Genomic DNA, 20,675 nt, shown 5'->3' on the forward strand with positions numbered 1-20,675 from the left:
TCAATTCACTGTTCACTGCGACAATCCTCTCTTTGAAATCTGGCTGTTCATCTCATGGTTTGTCAAAAAGCTTGCCGTTCGGCACCTGTTGAAGCTGTGCTTGTGGATTCTAGCCTGCTTTGCGTCTCGCAGATTGCTGGAAGTTAACATTTTTGAGAGCGTGTCTGGTGTTCCTCCAGAGAATGCCGTACCCAATTGAGGGATTCCATCTAACGTATCGACAGTGGGTGCAAACTGGGACGTAAGAGATGATGTGAGTTTTATATTTGGGGCAGGATTGTTCCATCGGTGTGCGGGGGCGGGCCCGACACGCCGACGCGTAAGATGACGCGTGATGACGTCGAGCATGCGTCCTGGCGTCACCGCGCACCATTGCGATATCTCGTTTGGCAGGCGTGCGCCGGAGTCGGCTGTGTGCCCGCCGAAATGTAAACAGCTTATTAAAGGCCATGGAGAAATGACTTGAGGCACTTGCGAACGCTGCCCGTCCAACCTCAAGGTTGGCGGGCAGGCGAAAAGCCCAAGCGGCCTTCCCGTTTTTCAGAAAACCTCGTCCACGGGCGGGATGAGGTTTCCTGAAGCTTTTAATCAGATAAATAAATAAATTTTCATAAATTTAAAGACATGTCCCAACTCATGTGATACGGTCAGGGAGATCGCTGAGCTCTTCCGCCCGCATAGGTAGCGCTGAGCGCTACTGGTCGCGTATTACGCTGGGTGGGCCTTAATTGGCCCGCCCGTGTAAAATGGCGGCGCGGAGCTGATCGCCGGCAGTGATCGGCTCTGTGCCCGCCCCTGCCCACTCCTGCCCAGCCTGCCTGCCATAGGAAAAATCCTGCCCTTGAGGATTAATTAACTCCACTTTCGTCTGATAAAGGACCCAAAAAGATTATAATGCTGAGGGATACAGGTTCAGATCAAACCCTGATGTTAGAAAAAGATGGGAACATTTCTCCAGAGTGTTCACTGAATAGAAATGTAATGATACAGGATATTCTGAAAATTGTTTATTTATCCCATTGTGTAGAGTGAATTTAAACTATACTTTATTCAATGGGCCAGTTGTAGGAATGATGTCTAAATTGCCTATCTTTTTTCTTTATTCTTTTGTGGGATGTGGCCATTGCCCGCAAGGCCAGCATTTAATGTCCATCTCTAGTTGTCCTTGAATTGAGCAGCTTGTGAGGCCATTTCAGAGGGCAGTTAAGAGTCAACCACACCGCTGTGGGTCTGGAGTCACATGTAGGCCAGACTGGATGAGGACAGCAGATTGCCGTTCTTAAAGGACATTAGTGAACCAGATGGGTTTTTATACTAAGTCTAGCTTTAAATTCCAGAGTTATTAATTGAATTTAAATACCACCGGCTGCATGGTGGGATTTGAACCCATATCTCCATGGCCTGGGCCTCTGGTTTACTAGCCCAGTGACATTAATCATGTCAATTTCATATTTGGGAATGACTCGCAGGGGATGAGGTCTGGCCATCTCCTAGGATGGGAGGCAAACCTACTGAAATTGACAATGTGCTCAAAGGATCAGGAACCATTTGTAATCCTCCTGTAGAAAGTATTGTTTTGAAGAAAGAAGTGTCCAGAGAGTCAAAGCTCAGGCTTCTGAGAGTGAAGAACCCTTGAAACTGCCAACTGGCCGCAAAGAGTTAAAGTCAAGTGCAGATGAACTGACTCTGTCTGCCTTGAGCTTGCCCGGAGATCCCAAGCCATAGGTGTTAAAACAGAATACAGCAGCAGTGCTCCAGGGTGATGCGCAACTGAAGAAGGACAACTTTGAAAAAAAAAAAGACTTGTTTGCAGCTAATGCTGATGCAGTGGAATTATGGGATTGTATTAAAGTTTTGGAATGGAAGATGGAACTCTAAGGGCAGGATTTTTCAGTCGGCGTGTGGAGGCGGGCCTGACACGCCAACGTGTAAAATGGCGCACGATGACGTTGGGCATGCATCCTGACGTCATCGCCAAGTTGCGCGATATTTTGTTCGGCGGGTGCACGTCGGAGTCAGCTGTGCGCCCGCCAATGTGTAAACGGCCTATTAAGGAAGTGATTTAGGTCATTGTTAACATCGCCTGTCCAAACCGGCAGGCAGGTGAAAAGGCCAAGCGGCCTTCACGTTTTTTAGGAGGTTTCCTAAAGCTTTTATTATTTAAATTTAAAAATGTTCCTAAATATAAAAACATGTCCCATTTCATGTGACACAGTCACGGGGGGGGGGACATGTTTAATTAAATTTTTGAACCATTTATTTCATCATTTCAAAAGCTCTGTGCCTCAGGGAGATTCAAGGGCTCTTTCGCGCGTATGAGTGCGAAAAAGCGTTGGCCCCGACTGTCTCAGCTCTCCCTGCCTGCACAGGTAGCGTTGAGCGCTACCGCTCGCGTCTTACGCTGGGTGGGCCTTAATTAGCTCGCCCACATAAAATGGTGGCGTGGAGCCAATCGCCGCCCGCGATCGTCCCTACCCGCTCCCGCTCCTGCCAAGCTTGACCGCCACCTGAAAAATTCAGGCCTAAAATGGAGAAGCTGGGAGTCTTGTTTGGAAAGAATTGGACAAAGCTCGTACTGAATTAAAAGACAAAAAGCAGAAAGAGTGTAGAAAGCTGCAAGGGCTTATTAAAAAAGAATATCAAGAACTTTTGTTGCAACATAAAAATAATCTCAGCAAGATTCGTAAAGCAATGAAGGAGGACGGTAATCCTGCATTTGAACAAGAGAATGATGGCTTGGATGGTTGTGTAGCTGAAATTTTTTTTGTGTGGTTTTTAGACATTAAAAAACCTGCAGCCATGAAAGAAAATTGAGATCAAACGTTAAAAGTTGGGCCAAGTGGTTCACAGACTGATCTGAAAGGAAAACAAAAGGAAACACTGAGAGGGTAAAAAAGCAATATGACAGGTTTTTTTACGAGTCTACAATTTATGGCTGACGGTTATCCAAAAACCCGAGGGACTATCATGAGTCGGCAATATTATTCTTGACAAAGTTTCCCAAACTAAATCATCTTTAACCAAAGATACGGAAGCAAAATGGACTTTAATTGTCACGAGAAAGGAGCAACTAGCAACAAAATCACTTCTTCAGTCATTTGAGAGGAAGGACTTTAAGAATCGGCCTCAAAAAGGGTTTTAAATCTTAACTGTTACACGTATTTGAATGAAACAGGTTAAACATTGGGATGCTGCCAGGATGGACTGTTTAATAGACAATGTGACAGCATGAGGATAGAATGTTACTTGTACTGTCTGTAGTAAGTTAGTGGTTAAAGTGTGCCCAATGTTATAAGTTGTTGTGTTTTGGATAATGTTTCAGAAAACTTTTCACTACGGTGATGACCTTTCATTCTTTAGGAGAGCTGTCACAATCATGAGGTTTATAAGGTTATTATGTTGTGGGACTGTAGCTTTAAATTTTGGGTAAATGAAGGGGGGCCATGTGACCTGTTCTGCAATCTACCTGACAATAAGCCTGGGTGGTACGATCGTTCGAGATCAAAGGAAGGATTTGGTTATTTTACTGAAAAGAAATGCAAGGTATGCTTGGAGAGAATGGCAGCAGTCTCTGAGTTTGCAATGAATAGTTTTTGGGGCAGATTTTATGGGGTGGCGGCCATATTCCCTGCTCCCCTGCCCTGTCCGCCCGACCGAAAAGTCCGTGATCAGCCCGCCCATCCGAAATCCGGCTACCCTATAGCAATAATGTCCTGGGGGCAGCCTTAATTGAGTCAGAGTGGGACTACTGCTCCCATCTGGAGGGAAATCCTGCCCTAGAAAGCTGTTGGCCAATCCGATTGGCCGGCAGCTCTGTATTCCTAGCGGCGTGAAGATCAAGTAGTGACCACTGCTGGAACTACAAGCAGTTCCCGGGGAAGAAGTGTCATGGATCCTGGAGTTTGTAAGGGGCTGCCTGGCAGACTCCAGCGAGGGTGGCAGGAGGGTGGGGCCCTGTTCCAGAGGCTGCAGGAGCGGGGAGGCATCTTAAAGGGGGGCATACAATCTTTGGGGGTGGGGGTGTGCCTCTAATGGGCACAGGGACGCCCCCATAAATGAGATGCCCCTATCTTCTTGCCTGACAGCAGCCTGCACAGTGAAATCTGTCAGGCGACCTGCCTTGCTTCGCCCTTCCCCACTGCAGGTATTATAGTGGCAGAGGTGGAATAAGGCCCTTAAATGACCATTAATTGGCCACTTAAGGCTTATCCACCCACTACAAAATGGGAGACAGGTCAGGGGTGGGCGGGAATGCAGTGAGCAGGCCACTTGTTTCGTTTTAAGAGACACCTCACCTTCACATATGTCGGTGGAGGGCGGGGACCATGTAAAGTTCGCCCTTCAGGGTTTCCCAATGTCTGAGAAAGGTGTTTATAGATATAGGGTTTCCAAATAGTTGTGCTGTTAACTGTCCATTTACTTCTAACATGAAACAGAGCTGGAGTCAAGAATCACTATTTAGCACCTGAATGCAAGGTTAATGTCTTTTATGTTGCCTTGGGGAAATCGGGCAGAGGAAGCCATTTTTGAGATCAGGTTACTGGCTTCCCTACACATCAATGAATATCATAAACAGGCAGCAGTTCTGTGTGGTCAGCAGAGAGAAGACACTGCTTGACTTTGTGAGCTAAGGCAGCCCAACGTGCAGGGAGACTGTCTCCAGTCAAAGAGATGCATCCTGTGATTTAATTTTCGGGTTGGCGAGTGGGGGCAGGGCCCACTAGCCAATGCGTAAAATGACGCATGGTGATGTCGGACAGGTGTCCTGACGTCTCCAGCGTCATTTAGATTTTCAGTTCGGCGGGTGAGCAGCCAAGTCGGCTGTGCACCCGCCAAATTATCAAAGGCCTATTAAGGCTATTAAGAAAGTAATTAAAGTAGTTAAGAATGCTGCCCGTGCAACCTTAAGGTTGGCGGGCAGGCGAAGAGCCCAGGTGGCCTTCGCATTTTTCATGAAACCTCATCCACGGGCGGGATGAGCTTTCATGAAGGGTTTATTAATTAAAATAAAAATTTTTCAAACATTTGATAAACATGTCCCAACTCAATTGACACTGTCACATGAGGGGACATGTCTGAATAATTTTTCTCTGTCTTTAGTAAAAACTTTCATTTCGAACTTAATCTCCCTGAGGCAGTTCCGTACCTCAGGGAGATTTCTGCGCTCTTTTGCATGCATGCGTGAAAGAGCGCAGGCCCCACCCCCATCCAACAGGGAGCGCTCAGCGCTTCTGGGCGTGTGTCACACTGGGCGGGCCTTAATTGGCCCACCCACGTAAAATGGCGGCGTGACCTGATTGGGGGCGCCGATCGGGTTCGCACTTGCCCCCACCCACCCCCCTCAAAGGGGGAAATTTCTGCCCCTGCAGTCATCTAAGGATTCTGGGAAATTCATCCTGGCATGGCCAGGAGGAAAGAAAACTCATTGGAACAGGCTTTACTGCTAGTGTTGAATTTAAGAAGCTCTCCAAAAACTGAAGAAGCGCCTGGAGACGGTCACTCAAAGTTACCACTCAGCAAAACAGGGATACCGATTCCATTGAAAGCTGGGGGCAACTGTGGATAGTTTGCTATAAGGACTGTAAATCTATGTAGAGTGCAACGTGCAATAACTATAAAGGGAAATGTTTCTTTCTGTAGTCTAAAGTATAGGTTGCCTACAAAAAGAAAATGGAATTTAGTCAATAGGGATTTTTTATCCATTTATTATAAGGTAAAGGTTTTAAGACATGAAATCTTGTTGTGTCATCCTTTTCAATTATTAACTGGGAGTTTGAATCTCTTTTCAAACGCTAAAGGTCTCTTGGGAAATCATAACACAATTACCTCTTTATTCAAACCTGTATTGATTTTGCAGTCCAGGTATAAGGAAAGAAAATACAACTGTTAATTCTCAGTCGTACTCATCACTGTTTCTCCCACCAGCAAGTTCAGCTGGTGCTAGAAAAACCTGAACCATCAGCTGGTACGTCAGGTTTTCGTGCCACCACCCATCACCCTATTCCCTTCCCTATGCGCCTGCCCACAATTCCACTCAGTTGTCTGCACGCTTGCCTCTGAGCCAGAAAGCTGTGGCTGAAGTCCCATTCCAGAGACTTGAGTACAAAATCTAGGCTGACACTTCAGTGCCGTACTGCGCAGGTGCTATGTTAAACCAATGCCCACCTGCTTCTTGCAGGTGGACATAAAAGATCCCATGGCATCACTTCAAAAAGAACCAGGTAATTCTCCTCAGTGCCCTGGCCATTACTTGCCCATGAAATAACATCAATAAAGCCAATGACTTGGCTATTATCACATAGTTGTTTCTGGGAGCTTGCTGTGTACAATTTGGCTGCCACATTTCATGTGTTGCAACAGTGTTGCCACTTAAAATAAAAAGGATTTATTTGGCTGTAAAGCACTTTGGGATATCCTGACATTGCCTCTTTCTCTCAGATATACCACAAAGCCAACAAGTACCATCAAATAAACTTTCTCATAAAGTTTTCTCCCTTCGCCCTATCCGTTACCCTGCCCCTTCCCCACCCTCCATCCCAGTTCTGGCTGACCATGCTATGTAACAAGTGCACTAGAAGGAAATTAACTTGCGCACCGTTATGCTATTATGTATGGTCAAATGTAATGAAGATATTCAGGATTCCATATGAGACAACTCAAGTAGAATCATTTAAAAATAATCGAACAGAGAAGAATAAAGCAAATGACAAAATACGTAATTTTTGCTTCGTGATATGTGACAGTATTACATGTCCACTGCGAACACAGATTACTATTGATTAGCCAAGAAAACAAAAGCGAAAACTCCTGCACAACCTGAAATAATTTAAAGGAGAAATATTCCGTGAGGTTAATAAAATAGAGTAATGCCAATTTTGAATCCTGTCATATAACCAGTCAGTTGCTCAATCACTGTTGCAAAGTATTTCCCAAAGACCTTACCTTGTGTGAAATTGAATTCTGTAACTCAAACCATTTTGAAGGGTTACTGTCATGGATACATGAAATGAAGGCTTCCCAGTGTTCTCTTCAAAAATCAAGGGTTTAATTAATGGATACCACCATACAAGTTGTCCTGGCGAGAGACCGTAACTTTACTAGAATTTGGTGCACTATTGCTTCTGCTAACTAATAACATTGAATTCTCTAAACATGAAAAATATAGGAATTAACATCAGCAAGATAATGTACAGCCTGAATTCATTCTTTATAAATAATACCTTTCAAAAACCATACACAAATAGCAAATGCATAAAAGCTTAATTTATTTTTAAGTTTAAATAATATCTTGCTTGTAAATATATGATTTGTTACTGCTTGTCTCATGCAAGTAAGTGTGCTGTACACATAATGGAGAGCTGTGTAAATTCTGGAACCATACGCTGAAGCAAAATTTGTTGAAACAATGGTAGTGCGGGGTTGTATTGCAATACCATTTATTGCTAACAAGAAATCAGGTGACGAGTGTTATGCATTAAAGGAGCTTTGTCACTGCATTGGGAAGTTTTCAGGCAGATTAAGTGCTAGGAACCCACCTGAACTCAAGGTCCGCCACACTCGACTGTAGGGCTAAGTTGGCATTGAACAGAGAAAGTATCTGCTTTAGCACCAACTGTAGTTATATATGTGGTTATTTTATATGCTAAAAATATATAGAGGCAGATGAAATCAGTGACACTGTGACCGTAACTCACGGTACCACAGATCACACCACCACACTTTCTTCATATTTACAAATCTAGTAAAGCGTTTTGGAAAACACGTTACCAGACTGCTTCCCTTGTGTGTAAACCAGCCTGAAAAGAAAAAAAAAGTGACTTTCTGAAAACCACATAGAGTTGTTTCAATAATAGACTATTAAATACTGCCTAGATACTTCCCTGTTCATGAGTTACACGTTGCAAGGCAGGGGTTTACTTTTTTTTAAAAAAAAACTTTTCTCTATTTTGTATCTTGTAGGTGAGTCGCAACATTTTTCATAGCCTGTGCTGAGAATCGTGGCTGTGGCCTCCGGGTGATCCGTGACTCCTTCGTGATTTGTATGTGTCCTGATAGGGGTCAGAATACTCCTCCTCCACAAGTGGGTATTGGCCTCGGCTATGCTGAGAGCCTGAAGACAAGCGGTTACGGTTCTTCCGAGCCCTCTCGCTGTGACCATTTTCATCAGAGTGCACCAAGCGTGTTCGTTCAACAGGTAAGTGTTCACCAGAGTGATTGCTGTTGCTCATCCGTTGGCCCTAGTTAACACAAAAGGTAAGAGTTAGATTGATGGAACTGCTGTAAGTTAACATGGAAGAGAGTAATAGGCCTCCTAATTTAAGGGCATAAGCCAGGATTATGTATAGAAAGTGATTACAAGCTGATTCAGTTTGGGTGATTATTTTTTAATTCTCATTTTCACCTTGTGAGAAATGAATACTTGAAAGGTTTACGGAGCTGAGAAGGCAGAAGATATCTTCTTCACCAATAAATCAATGACGAGCCTTTTCAACTTATCCAGAATAATAAACAAGCAGATGCGGCCGGTTCTTGAATGGATGGGGGTGGGCAGGGGTGGGGTAGTTGTTGACGTAAACTGATGTCCTTTAGGGAAGGAAATCTGTCATCCTTGCCTTGTCTGGCCTACACGTGACCCACAGGGATGTGGTTGACTCTTAACTGCCCTGTAAAGTGGCCTAGTAAGCCACTCAGTTCAAGGGCAATTAGGGATGGGCAACAAATGCCGACGACACCCACATCCCATGAAAGAATAAAGAAAAATTAAAACTAATCTTCGACAACAATATTTCAGTGAGCAAATGGTCAATCTATGGAATAGACACCCAAGGAAAATCTAGTAATAATTCCTTCAAATGCAAATTAGAACATAGCATTGTACGATACAGTATATGAATAATTCAAGACATGACATGTTGTAAGTGTAAATGCTTGGGAGGAAAGAATTGACTTTGGAACTATGTTTCCCAAAGGTTTCCACCTCTGCCATTTTACTCATGCCATTTGTCGTAATGGCGTTGGTTACAAAACGTATCTCTTAAAGAGGTCTTCGTAGTCTTCTGTATATTAACAGCAAGTCCTTATGAACTACTTGTAACCATATAACACCACACTGACCTTAGGTCTGGGCCATGTGCTTTTTCACATCCCTGTGTGAGCGGTACTGTACTCAGTCCCACATTAGCCCTGCATATACCAGTCCTTTATACTACACCTCCCTCCAAATCTTTATTCCATGGATATAGAGCTATATTAGTTTACTTCAAGTTTTACACTGTTATAAGTCTTATGCATTTACCTTATTGTTACAACTGCGCTTGTTTCAGCTAAACAAAATAAATGACATTCATTTGCTGGACGGACGAACATGGTTTTCATCTCCTTGGCGCTGCTTTTCTTCTTTCCTCATGTGGACAATTGCGAAGCCCTCTGAGGCTGAGGAAGAGCATTCCTGTGGCGAGAAGAGGGTTTAGTGGTACGCTCAGCGCTGCATTTTGGTGTCGATGGTAAGCGACAAGTACCAGGTTCCAGGATCCCTTGTGGTTGTGGCCTGCTGACTGGAAGTTGCAGTGTGTGCACAGCAGTTGTTGTGTCGACCAGCTGTACCATCGTCGTAGTTGGAGGTAGAGATTTCGCAGACTGCTGATCATTCTCTGGTACCGCTTCCACTGGAGGTGTCAGAGTAATCAAGCGAGCAATAGGTTGATCTGATCATTAGCGAATTTCCGGGACCTGGAATAATAATAATGGACAAACCTGCTCCACGAAGAGGGAAGAGAGATCCAAGGTGAAATCTGAGTCTGGATATTCTTTAGTGATTGAGTACTCAGGACCGTGGTGTTCTGGTTGGCTAATCACAGTGGTCGTCTTTACATCCTCACTGTCTGGAGGAGATCCAGGGCATCCTTGCTCAGAAGAGAGAAAAGCTGGTTACAGATGACTCACCTCAGCTCAAAGATCTGTTTGCTGCTCCGTGTTGTATTCTTTCCACTGATCGTTTTTTCCTTGGCAGAGTATAATTTCTTCTGTGCTATTTTCTGAGCTCACATTCTGTATTTGTGCTTCTGCCAATTGTTTTTGAAATACCTCAGTCTTTTCAGTGAGAACTTCTACCTTTGCTTGCAATTCTATGTTCTTGATTTTTATCTCTTCATATACCTCCTTGGGAATGTTCCTTCCAAACGTTCAACTATTTTCTTCAGCGCAGCAGTCTCTTTTTGTACCTCTTTATTGGACATTCCTGAGTCTTCTCTGAAAACTGGTTCATCAGTTCTTTCAAAGCAGCATTAAATTTATTTGCTTTGCTTTGTAATGTAAGAGCTTTGTTCCTCTGGAACCTGAGGGATCCTTGTAGCTTGTGAAGGTCCTTCAACTGGTTTTCTTTCTCGTTGCAAAGCTCGTCTTGAGTTTTTCCATAATGTATCAGAGTCTCTTGAGTTTGTTACATTGTTCTGCCATTCTACTGCTCAGGATATTCTTTATTCCATGATGTTGCTGAAGGGTAATGGACTGTTTTTGAATCTGATCCTGAAGGACAGTTAACTGCTCTTTCAACTGTTTATTTTCTTGTTCAGCTGTTGTCTTCCCACTCTGCGAGTCAGTGCATAGCTTTGTCATTAATCATAGCTCAAATGCAGCTTTTCAAGAAGTAGCATTCCATGTCTTTTCCAACTCCTCGTGTTTTTCCAGGGATTGTCAAATTCCAGGGATTGGTTCGTCAAAGACTTATTCAAGGCAATGACCTCTGTGAGTGTCTTTCTTGTCTGCTGTCATGCCTGGCTGTACTTCAGGCTGAGTTCTCCCAACTCAGCTTTGAGAAGAGCATTCTTTGATTGCATTTGTGCTTTTTCTTGATCCGCCTGGTGCAAGACATTTTCCTTGTCATTCACTACCTGCTACTGGTACAGTTCTGGAAATGTGTCCATGTCTTGGAAAAGGAAATCCTTTAGGATTTCTGCCTTGGGCTTCCCATAAAGATATATCACTGGGGCTTCTAGAGAATTCTGTGCCTCACTGGCATCTTGTGCAATTTGTTTGGGTGCTGTATTTTGTCCTTTCTTCACTTTGCTGGCTGGGTTTTTTTTAATACCTCTTTTTAAGCTCTGACCTTTCCTCAGCTTGATGGTTAAAATATTCACCAAAGGCTGTTAACAGTTCCTCTAGGCTGGTTACGGATTCATCAATGTCTTGCATCAGGACAAAGCGATTAGCAAGATAACCAAACCAGGAATAAAAGGCATTAATCTGGTCTTCCTCTGATTGTTTACTGAGGCCTGATGTACTCAACTAACGTGAAAAGTCAGTTCTCAAAGATGCCAAATGTCCTGTTGGATTTGGCCTTGGGGGTTGGTCCAAACTGAACTGGTAAGTTGGATTTTTGATCCATGTTGAAGATTTTTAAAGTGTGGGTAAAGCTTTAAGAGCTGACAGGCTTCCAAAGTAACATCACCGTTTACTGTAGAACAATGGATTTCCCACACTTGCTGGTTTTGGCAGGCTTCGCAAAATGGCGACGGCGCATTTTGGACGAGGAACATTTAACAATGGCTGTGTGGGTCGGCTGTCTGCCAACTTGATTTATCCAGCGATGTGGCGTTGCGAGTAGCAAGGCGTTTAAATTAACTGCAGGCTTGCTGTTTAAGGATTTGGATTGTCATAAGGTACCTAAGCGTTGAGTAAGTTAATTATTCAATTTTTTTCCCTTTCAGTTCAGAGGCCACACATTGCGGCTCGGAGTTAGGAATTGGGATTAGTGATGAGCTCTGTTCAAATGGCGCTGCTAACTGAATTAGTGAAAGGGGCTTCTCGGGACTGGCTGAAGCCTGGAAGTGAGAGATTTAGATCTCCCTTGCAGCTTCAGTGGACTGAAACTGGACTTCCAAGGGAGATTCTAGATAAGTCTTCTGCTGCAGTAAATCTTTAGGGGGAAATGGTGGCATAGTGGTGTTGTCACTGGACTAGTAATCCAGAGACCCACGTTTGAATCCTGCCATGGCAGATGGTGGAATTTGAATTCAATAAAAATCTGGAATTACAAGTTCAATGATGACCATGAAACCATTGTCGATTGTGGTAAAAACCCATCCAGTTCACTAATGTCCTTTAGGGAAGGAAATCTGCCGTCCTTACCTGGTTTGGCCTACATGTGACTCCAGACCCACAGCAACGTGGTTGACTCTTAAATGCCCTCTGAACAAGAGCAATTAGGGATGGGCAATAAATGCTGGCCTAGCCAGCGACACCCACATCCCATGAATGAATAAAAGAAAATTTTCCAGACCTTTCTGTCTGGGGCTTTTTCTGATGAATTTCCTCTGTGTATGTAACTTCAATTGTGAGCTTCTTTCAGTTCAGAATCTGTTGGGTTTTTTTCTTAGTTTTTCAGCATTCTTGTGAGGTTTTTATGATTCCGAGCTGACACCATGTCATAATGGTGTTGGTTACAGAATGCGTCTGTTAAAGAACTCTTTGTAGTCTTCATTAACTACTTGTAACTAAATACATTTGTACGGTAAAGGGTACAGGCTTGGAGCTATCTCCCTCTCTAGGTCTTAACACATCTCTGGCCAACACCACACTAACCCTAGAGGCGGAATTTTCCGTGCTTGCTGGCGTTGGGAGAGCTTGGTGGCGTGAGCGGACAATTCGGGGAGATGGCCAAAAATTGGTTTCATGATGTCGTGAACCCAGTTTGCAATCGTTCGCTCAGCCCATTGATGGCGGGCCGCATTTCCCACCATCGGGCGTTGGAAACCTCATTGCAATACATCTGCATATCATTATAAGGCTAGTCCGCCAGACTCATCCCCCCCCCCAATGCTGGATCGTCCGCCCATGTTGGCGTGCAAGTGTTTCACAACTGCACGTAAGTGACGTGCACCATGTGAGCTGCACTTCACTCGGTACTTCGAGGTTTGTTTGCTTGTCTTGCTTCGGGCAGCGCTCACAGTCATCAGTGCCAGGCTTCGGGGGCAGCACCACAGCACTTTTAGGGGGGCTCATGGGCAGGTCTCTACCTATCAGACCAGCCATAAGGCAGGGGTGGCTTTGTATGCTGCAGGACTAAGGCTTGCTTGGAGAAGTGGCCTCAGGAAAGGGAAGAGGCTGCAGGGTGAGGGCTGTACTGAAGAAACAGGTACCCCAGGGTTTGTGTGGAGGCACAAGTTAATCTGTGCAAGTGGCCTCAAGATGGTGAGACCAGAGGAGGCAGTCTCCAGGGCAGATGAGACCAGGTGGAGATGTGAGAGTGAGTGTGAAAAAGTGATGGGTGATGTCCCTTGAGCTGGCAGTGAGTGAGATGCCAGTGAATGTGTGATGTGCTTGAGTGTGTGATTTTAAGAGTGATGAGATGGTTGCCTTACCCTGGCAGCACTGATGAGATCATTCATCATCTATCTGCATTTCATGGCCAACGTCTTCTGTGCAGCATTGGCACTGATCACCTACCAAGCCGGAGTGGTAATGTTGCTGCCCCTCCTGTGGACAAAGCGGGGCTAGAGAACATCGTGTCGGGCCTCCACAGCGTCCAAAAGGTGTTCAAGGGATGCGTCACTGAACCTAGGGGCTGCAGTTTTCTTGCCTTTTGGGGCCATGTCTTATTTGCAGCATTCCTGGGTTGGAAACACTGAGGGGTGTGCGCGTGGCTGTACTCTAATGTGACGCCCAGCGTGATGAAGGGGCGAGGTGACAGCGCGGCAAGTGATTCGGAGCCCGCCCACCATGGAAACGGCGTCTTTCCTGGGACTGCATAATTAATGGGACAATACGGCCTGAGAAGCCAGCATTGCGGCCAGCCGGTAAAACCTCGTTCTACCCACCCACTACCGCACTTTGTGCAACTCTGGGATGATTCTGCCCTAGTTCTGGGTAATGTGCCTTCTTACATCAATATGTGGGCAGTATTGTACTCAGTCCCAGATTAACCCAGTACACACCAGAACCTTATACTACACCATCTGTGGGTCTGTTGCAGAGTAATCGGTAGCAATTGATCATTATGATTATTGAACAACTCCATTAACGCTATATAAGGTGACGAATAGGATGCTGAAAGGTGAACTAGATGGACTGTTTTCTTTTCTCACCTAGCAATTCTGATGTTCATTGGAATGGAGATCTGGTGATGTCAGCCCAATTGATGCCTACAGAGTTATCAGTGAAAAGGTTCATGTGAGCTACCGCAACTGTGCTCAGATTAAACTGCTGATAACTCACCTGCAGATATCAATGATGATACGCTATTCAATGGCAATTTGCAGAACAATGAATCTTTGCTGCACAATGTGTGTCCACACGGTACTTTGAAAGTTACCAAGGGGCGTGTATGTCCATTTGAGCCTTTGATGTATCCACCATTTCACAGCCGGGCTCGTGAGGCTGAAACCACAAAGCTACTCAATAGTCCTTCTTTAGCCAACATTTTTATCCCTTCCACACAATGAGAACTGTTTCCTGTCCTAAATCATGAATCCCCACACAACCTGCCCCTGCAGGCTGTCCATCGCTGGTCTAGTCTGATTAGAGTGGTCATGCTACTGAGGGTTATGATAAGAATGCCTGAACTGCGACAATTGGGATTGTTACTTATCTATAACAAACAGGAAAGACACATGATAAGGCTTATGGTTCTTACAGACCAGTGACAGGCCTTCTTGCTGGATCAAGGACCCCAGGGGCGGAAGTTCTGCCACCAAGAGCTGTCTGCCAATCAGAAGCTGGCAGAGCTATTGAACTGCAGCGCCACCAGGGAGTTGGGGGGAAGTGTGTGAGCAGCGAGAGCCGGAGGGGGTTGTTCTCAGCGGCCACCCCTTTCCCGATGCCGGGTCCTGTGATCAGGCACTGAGAGCCCGCATAGGACTTAGGAGCAGGAATAGGCCATACAGCTCTTCGAGTCTGTTCCACCATTCAATAAGATTATGGATGATCTGGTTGTGGTCTCAGCTCCACTTTTCTGTCTGCACCCCATAATCCTTGAGTCCCTTGTCTAACAAAAATCTGTCTAACTCAGCCTTGAATAAATTAAAAAACCAAGCCTCCACTACCTTCTGGGAAGAGAATTCCACAATCTGATGACCCTTCGAGAGAAAAAAATTCGCCTCATCTCTGTCTTAAAGGGATATCTCTTATTCTCAAACTGTCCCCAAGTTCTAGTTTTCCCACAAGAGGAAACATCCTCCCAGTATCCACCCTATCCAGTCCCCTCAGGATCTTATATGTTTCGATAAGATCACCTCTCATGCTTCTAAACTCCAATGGGTTATAGGCCTAACCTGTTCAATCTTTCTTCATAAGGTAAGCCCTCCATCCCAGGAACGAGTTGAGTGAACCTTCTCTAAACTGCTTCTAAAGCAATTATATCTTTTTTTCAAATAAGGAGACCAAAACTGCACACAGTACCCCAGATGAGGCCTCATCAAGGCCCTGTACAGCTGCAGTAAAACTTCCCCACTTTTATATCCCATTCCTCTTGCAATAAATGCCAACATTCCATTCGCCTTCCTAATCACTTGCTGTACCTACGTACTAACTTTATTGCCCTATACCAGAGAGTTCTGCAATCTCTCTCTATTTAACTAATATATTGCTTTTCTATGCTTCTTGCCAAAATGGACAAGTTCACATTTACCCATGGTATACTCCATCTGCCAAATTTTTGCCCACTCACTTAACCTATCTATATCCCTTTGCAGACTCTCTACCTCCTTTTGACAACTTACTTTCCTACCTATCTTGTTATCATCAGCAAATTCAGCTACCATACAATCACTCCCTCCATCCAAGTCATTGATAGAGATTGTAAATAATTGAGGATCCAGCACTGATCCTTGTGGTATTCCACTAGTTACAGCTTGCCAATCTGAAAGAGACCCATTTATCCCTACTCTCTGCTTCCTACTAAGAAAAAAATCCAAGGGGTTGACACACCATCCGTAGTTAAATAGAAAGGTTAAAGATCGTACCAAACTTAAAGAAAAAGCATATAATTGTGCAAAGGCAGGTGACACGTCAGAAGATTGGACAGAACATAAGACACAGCAAAGAATGACTAAAAGGCTAATAAGGAGGGAGAAATTAGAGCATGAGAGAAAGCTAGCCAGAAATATAAAAACAGATAGTAAGTTTCTATAAATATTTTAAAAAGAAAAGAGTTAACAAAGTGAGCGTTGGTCCCATAGAAAGTGAGTCTGGAGAATTGATAATGGAAAACAAGGAGATGGCAGATGAATTGGGCAGGTATTTTACATCAGTTTTCACTATAGAGGATACAAGTAACATCCCAGCAGCAGCTATAAATCAGGAAATAGAAGTAGGGAAGGAAGTCAGGAAAATTATAGTCACCAGAGAAGTGGTACTGAGTAAATTGTTGGAGCTGTGGGCGGACAAGTGCCAGGGTCCTGATGGACTTCATCCTAGGGGTCTCCAAAGCAGTATCTAGTGAGATAGTTGATACATTGGTTTTAATTTTCCAAAACTCCTTAGATTCAGGGAAGGTCCCATTAGATTGCAAGATAGCAAATGTAACTCCTTTATTCAAAAAGGGAGGGAGACAGAAAGCAGGAAACTACAGTCCAGTTAGCTTAACATCTGTCATAGGAAAAATGTTAGAAGATATTATTAAATAAGTTATAGCACGTCACTTGGATAAGCTCATGGTCATCAGGCAGAGTCAATATGGTTTTTGTGAAATGGAAATCCTGTTTAACCAACTTATTGGGGTTCTTTGAGGAAGTAACATGTGCTGTGGATAAAGGGGGACCGGTTGATGTACTGTACTTAGATTTCCAGAAGGCATTTGATAAAGTGCCACATCAAAGGTTATCGCGGAAAATAAAAGCTCTTGGTATAGTGGGTAACATATTGGCATGAATAGAAGATTGGTTGGCTAACAGGAAGCAGAGAGTAGGCATAAATGGGTCTTTTTCAGGTTGGCAAGATGTAACGAGTGGTGTGCCACAGGGATCAGTGCTGGGACCTCAACTGTTTACAATTTATATAAATGACTTGGGTGAAGGGATTGAAGGGATGGTTGCCAAATTTGCTGATGACACAAAGATAGGTAGGAAAGTAAGTTGTGAAAAGGACATAAGGAGGCTACAGAAAGATATAGGACAGAAATTTACCCTTGGTGTGCAGGCTCAGCAGGGGCGGGCGGGGACAGCCAGGAAGCCGATCGCCGCCCACCATTGGGCCCAGAAGGCAATTTCACACTGGCGGGCCAATTAAGGTCCGCCCAGCGTGAAACGCAAGCGGCAGCGATCAGCACCCTCTGTGCGGGTGGGGGGGAGGAGTGGGAGCGGGGGGAGGAGTGCGAGCTGGGCGAGCGTGAACTTTGCGCATGTGCGCGCTACACAATCTCCCTAAGGCACAGAGCTGCCGCCGGGAGATGAAGATATATGAAAAAAATAAAAATGTAATGAAACATGTCCCCTCAAGTGACTCTGTCACACGAACAGGGGCATGTTAGTAATGAAAAATGAAAGTTTTTATTTTGTTTTCATTTGCTTTTGGAAACCTCATCCTGCCTGCTCACCCACTTTATGACCTCAATTGACGATGGGGCGGGAAGGCCATCCATGGGCCTTCCCAACACGGATTTACCTGGCTGCAGGTGGGAAGGTGGTGGGATTAAATTAAATGCCCCCATCACCAAACTCGCCACGGGAGGGAACAAGTTTCCGCCCCTAATGTCCCAGCTGATGATCTCCATGTTAGCATCTTTGACTGGACAAATTTGTCTTGCTGAGCTCCTCCATCCAACTATAATCTGCGTGTTTTGTTAATCAACAATGGGATTGACTAAGGAAATATTGATTTTGTATTTTAGATAGCAGCTCATTTTTATGGTCTTGTATAGAGTTTCGCTGATGTGTTGCTGATAGAAAGTTTATGGGAAGCTTTTAGGGTTGTCTGAGTGCATTGTAATTATCAGCTCATTATGTGATTTACAATTAGTCTTCAATCTTCCTGAACAAATCATTTTAGATAATCCCTTTTTGGTCTTGCTTTACTAATTCTTAATCAAGTTATTGGTCTCCTTTGTGCTACATTTGCAGTACAGTATAACATCAAGCTGCACTGTGAACTCCCTCGTTTGCTATTGTCCAGCCTCTCAGTGCCATACTAACTTGCCACTTTTGTCTTTCCAGAGGCAAGAACCTCCTGAAGAAGATACCTCAGAGCAGAACAATCTTTCTGAGGATGCACCATCAAAACTCCATCCGCTCTAGGTGCTATCACATAGATTAGCTCTCAGCTTGGGTTAGAAAGTGAGTCAGAGGGATTAGCACTGGTGCACCTTCACCATATGGGCTGCAGCAGTTCAAGAAAGTGACTCTCCACCCCCTCCATAAAAGCAATTAGGGTTGGGCATGAATACTGGCCAGAGATACCCATATCCCAATAAAAAAACACTTTGCTTGAAGTAATGAAGCAAAAATGGCAAACATAATAAACTGTGCGAGCATAATCAGGGCATGGAAGGGGGACAAAGTCAGTGAGAAGCAATCTTCAAGCTCAAAACACATTTGGAAGCCACTAAGTACAATAATCATAGATCTCTATAATCTGAATGCCTGGAACTGAGGCCCAGGCCATCAGAAGAGTGGCAATGATTGTCGGATTGCCACTGCAATTGAAAATTCCCCGACTCGATGCTACCATGTATTTCTACCAGGACCTTCCCAGCCTGGCTTTGCCAGAAATGCACAGCTCAGTGTCCATCGGTGAATTCTATTGAAGCAGAGTACGGTCAGGGAAAGACAGAATCAGCCATGATTGAATGGCGGAGCAGACTCGATGGGCCATACATATATTTATATATATATATATATAGAACATGTCCCTCTTTTAATAGCACTGGCAGCTGTATGGCAAGTTTAAATGTCCAGTCTGAGTGTTAGTGAATGGGTGAGTGGACGAGTGAGTGAATGGATAGGCAGATGAGGCGGGTAAGCGGGTATGGGGTAGGCGAGTGAAGTGGATAAGTGGGTAAGTAGGCAGGGGGTTAGGTATATAAATGGTTAGGTGAGTGAGGTGGGTAAGTGTGTTGGTAGGTAAGTAAGTAAGGTGGGTAGTTGGTAAGGTGGGTAGCTTGGTGGGGGGTAGGTTGGTGAGATGGGTGAATGGATAGGGGGTTGGTTGATGAGGTGGTCAAGTGGATGAGTGGGTAGTTGTGTTGGGGATTAGCCAGGGGTTGAGGGGAATCAGGTAATCAGGGGATAGTCAGATCGGGTTGGGTGCGGGGGGAGTAGTCAGGGGGGATCGGAAGGTTAGTTAGGTCGGGGGCAGGGTGGGGGTGGTGGTGAAGTCAGGTCAGGTTGAACGGGTAGCCAGGTGGTCAGGGGGGTAGTCGGGTGAGACGGAGGGTGGTTGAGTTGGGCCTGGGGTAGTCAGGTCGAGTCTGGAGGATAGTCAGTCGGTTGGGGGTTAGTCACATCGGGAGGGTAGTTGGGTGGTCATGGGGTTGCCAGGTTGGGTTGGGGGGGGTCTAGTCGCATCAGTGGTTGGCGCAGGCTCGGGTTAGGCGGGTATTTGGATGGTCAAGGATACTTCAGAGGGTTGGGGGTTTGTTGGGAGGTCAGTTGTGTAGATATCCAGATGTTAGAACAGGTTTTAATCTGTCTAACATTTTCTGGGTAACAACCGAGTAAGTACCAAGGAACTACCCAAATTCTCCGAATCTTAACTCAGAGTCGGAGGCATTCACAGAGGATCCCTAGAGGAGTGAAATTGCTCATCAGAAGTTGAAATTTCCCAGGCAATTCCCACGGAGGTCGGCACATCAGGGCATCCACATGTCCTGATGTGCAACTTCAGTTGTACGTCCGATCTCTGACGATCTGGATGCCAGAAGATTTGACTGAGTGTCATTTAAGTACAGTAGTGCTTCCAGTCAATGAGTCAGTGCCTGAAGTCACTGCAGATTGGCCACTGGGCTAGATTGCCATTCCAGCCAATTAAAATCATGTCCATGTCCTCTTTACATCAGAGGACCCCAATCTTATCAATGTCCTAATTAGGACACTAATTTGCATGTATTCATGAGGCACATGGACCACCTCCTGTGCCAGCCACTTAAATAAAGACAGGAGTTAAAAATGGCAGTCAGCGGGAATGGGGTAGTAATTCGAATCAATCAATTTGAACAGCTCCCTGCCCTGCGCTCACCTGGTGACGTGGATTAAAATTGACCCACTTTGCCTGCTCTCTGAGAGTAACTTTAGTCCTCGAGAAGAAATGGAGATCATGAAAAGTTATGGGGGATAATTTGGACTTAGTAGCGCCTGGTTTTTGGGAGCTACGATGCCCTCTAAAGTTCCAAAATTTGCACCCACAGTGTGTATGTGCACATTTTGGCATGAGGTGTGCCAGATGCCATATTTGTAAAGGGGTCATTGCCTGTGTAGTGAATGTCCATCAGAAGCATGCAGAGCAGACAGATCGTGACACCAATCGGTGCACAACACTGATCTGACACCAGTGCTGCCATTTTGGAGCTCCACACTCCAGCCGAATACCTCCATTACCTTCACACAGCTGAACATGATGTAAAGCAGCATTAAGGACTCCCCCACTTGTGCTATTTAAATAGATCAACAATTGTTACTAGTTAATTGCTGGCTTATTTCTTCTGGCTCTTTTACAATTATACATATTTTTGGTGTTTTTCATTGTTGATT

General features: G+C 44.8%; 1 protein-coding gene across 4 annotated transcripts in view; it reads right to left on the bottom strand.

The window, feature by feature from the left end:
• Positions 1-7,023: 7,023 nt before the first annotated feature.
• Positions 7,024-20,675, bottom strand: part of cacnb4a (calcium channel, voltage-dependent, beta 4a subunit) — a 205,431-nt gene continuing 191,779 nt past the window's right edge. For all 4 annotated transcript variants that reach the window (XM_078552567.1, XM_078552569.1, XM_078552565.1 and 1 more), the window contains exon 13: positions 7,024-8,237. In XM_078552567.1, the coding sequence (XP_078408693.1) occupies positions 7,977-8,237 (261 nt within the window). In that variant the 3' untranslated portion in view covers positions 7,024-7,976. The remainder of the gene's footprint in view (positions 8,238-20,675) is intronic.

The sequence above is a fragment of the Cetorhinus maximus genome, chromosome 11, assembly GCF_964194155.1.
Source record: "Cetorhinus maximus chromosome 11, sCetMax3.hap1.1, whole genome shotgun sequence".
Classification (NCBI taxonomy): domain Eukaryota; kingdom Metazoa; phylum Chordata; class Chondrichthyes; order Lamniformes; family Cetorhinidae; genus Cetorhinus; species Cetorhinus maximus.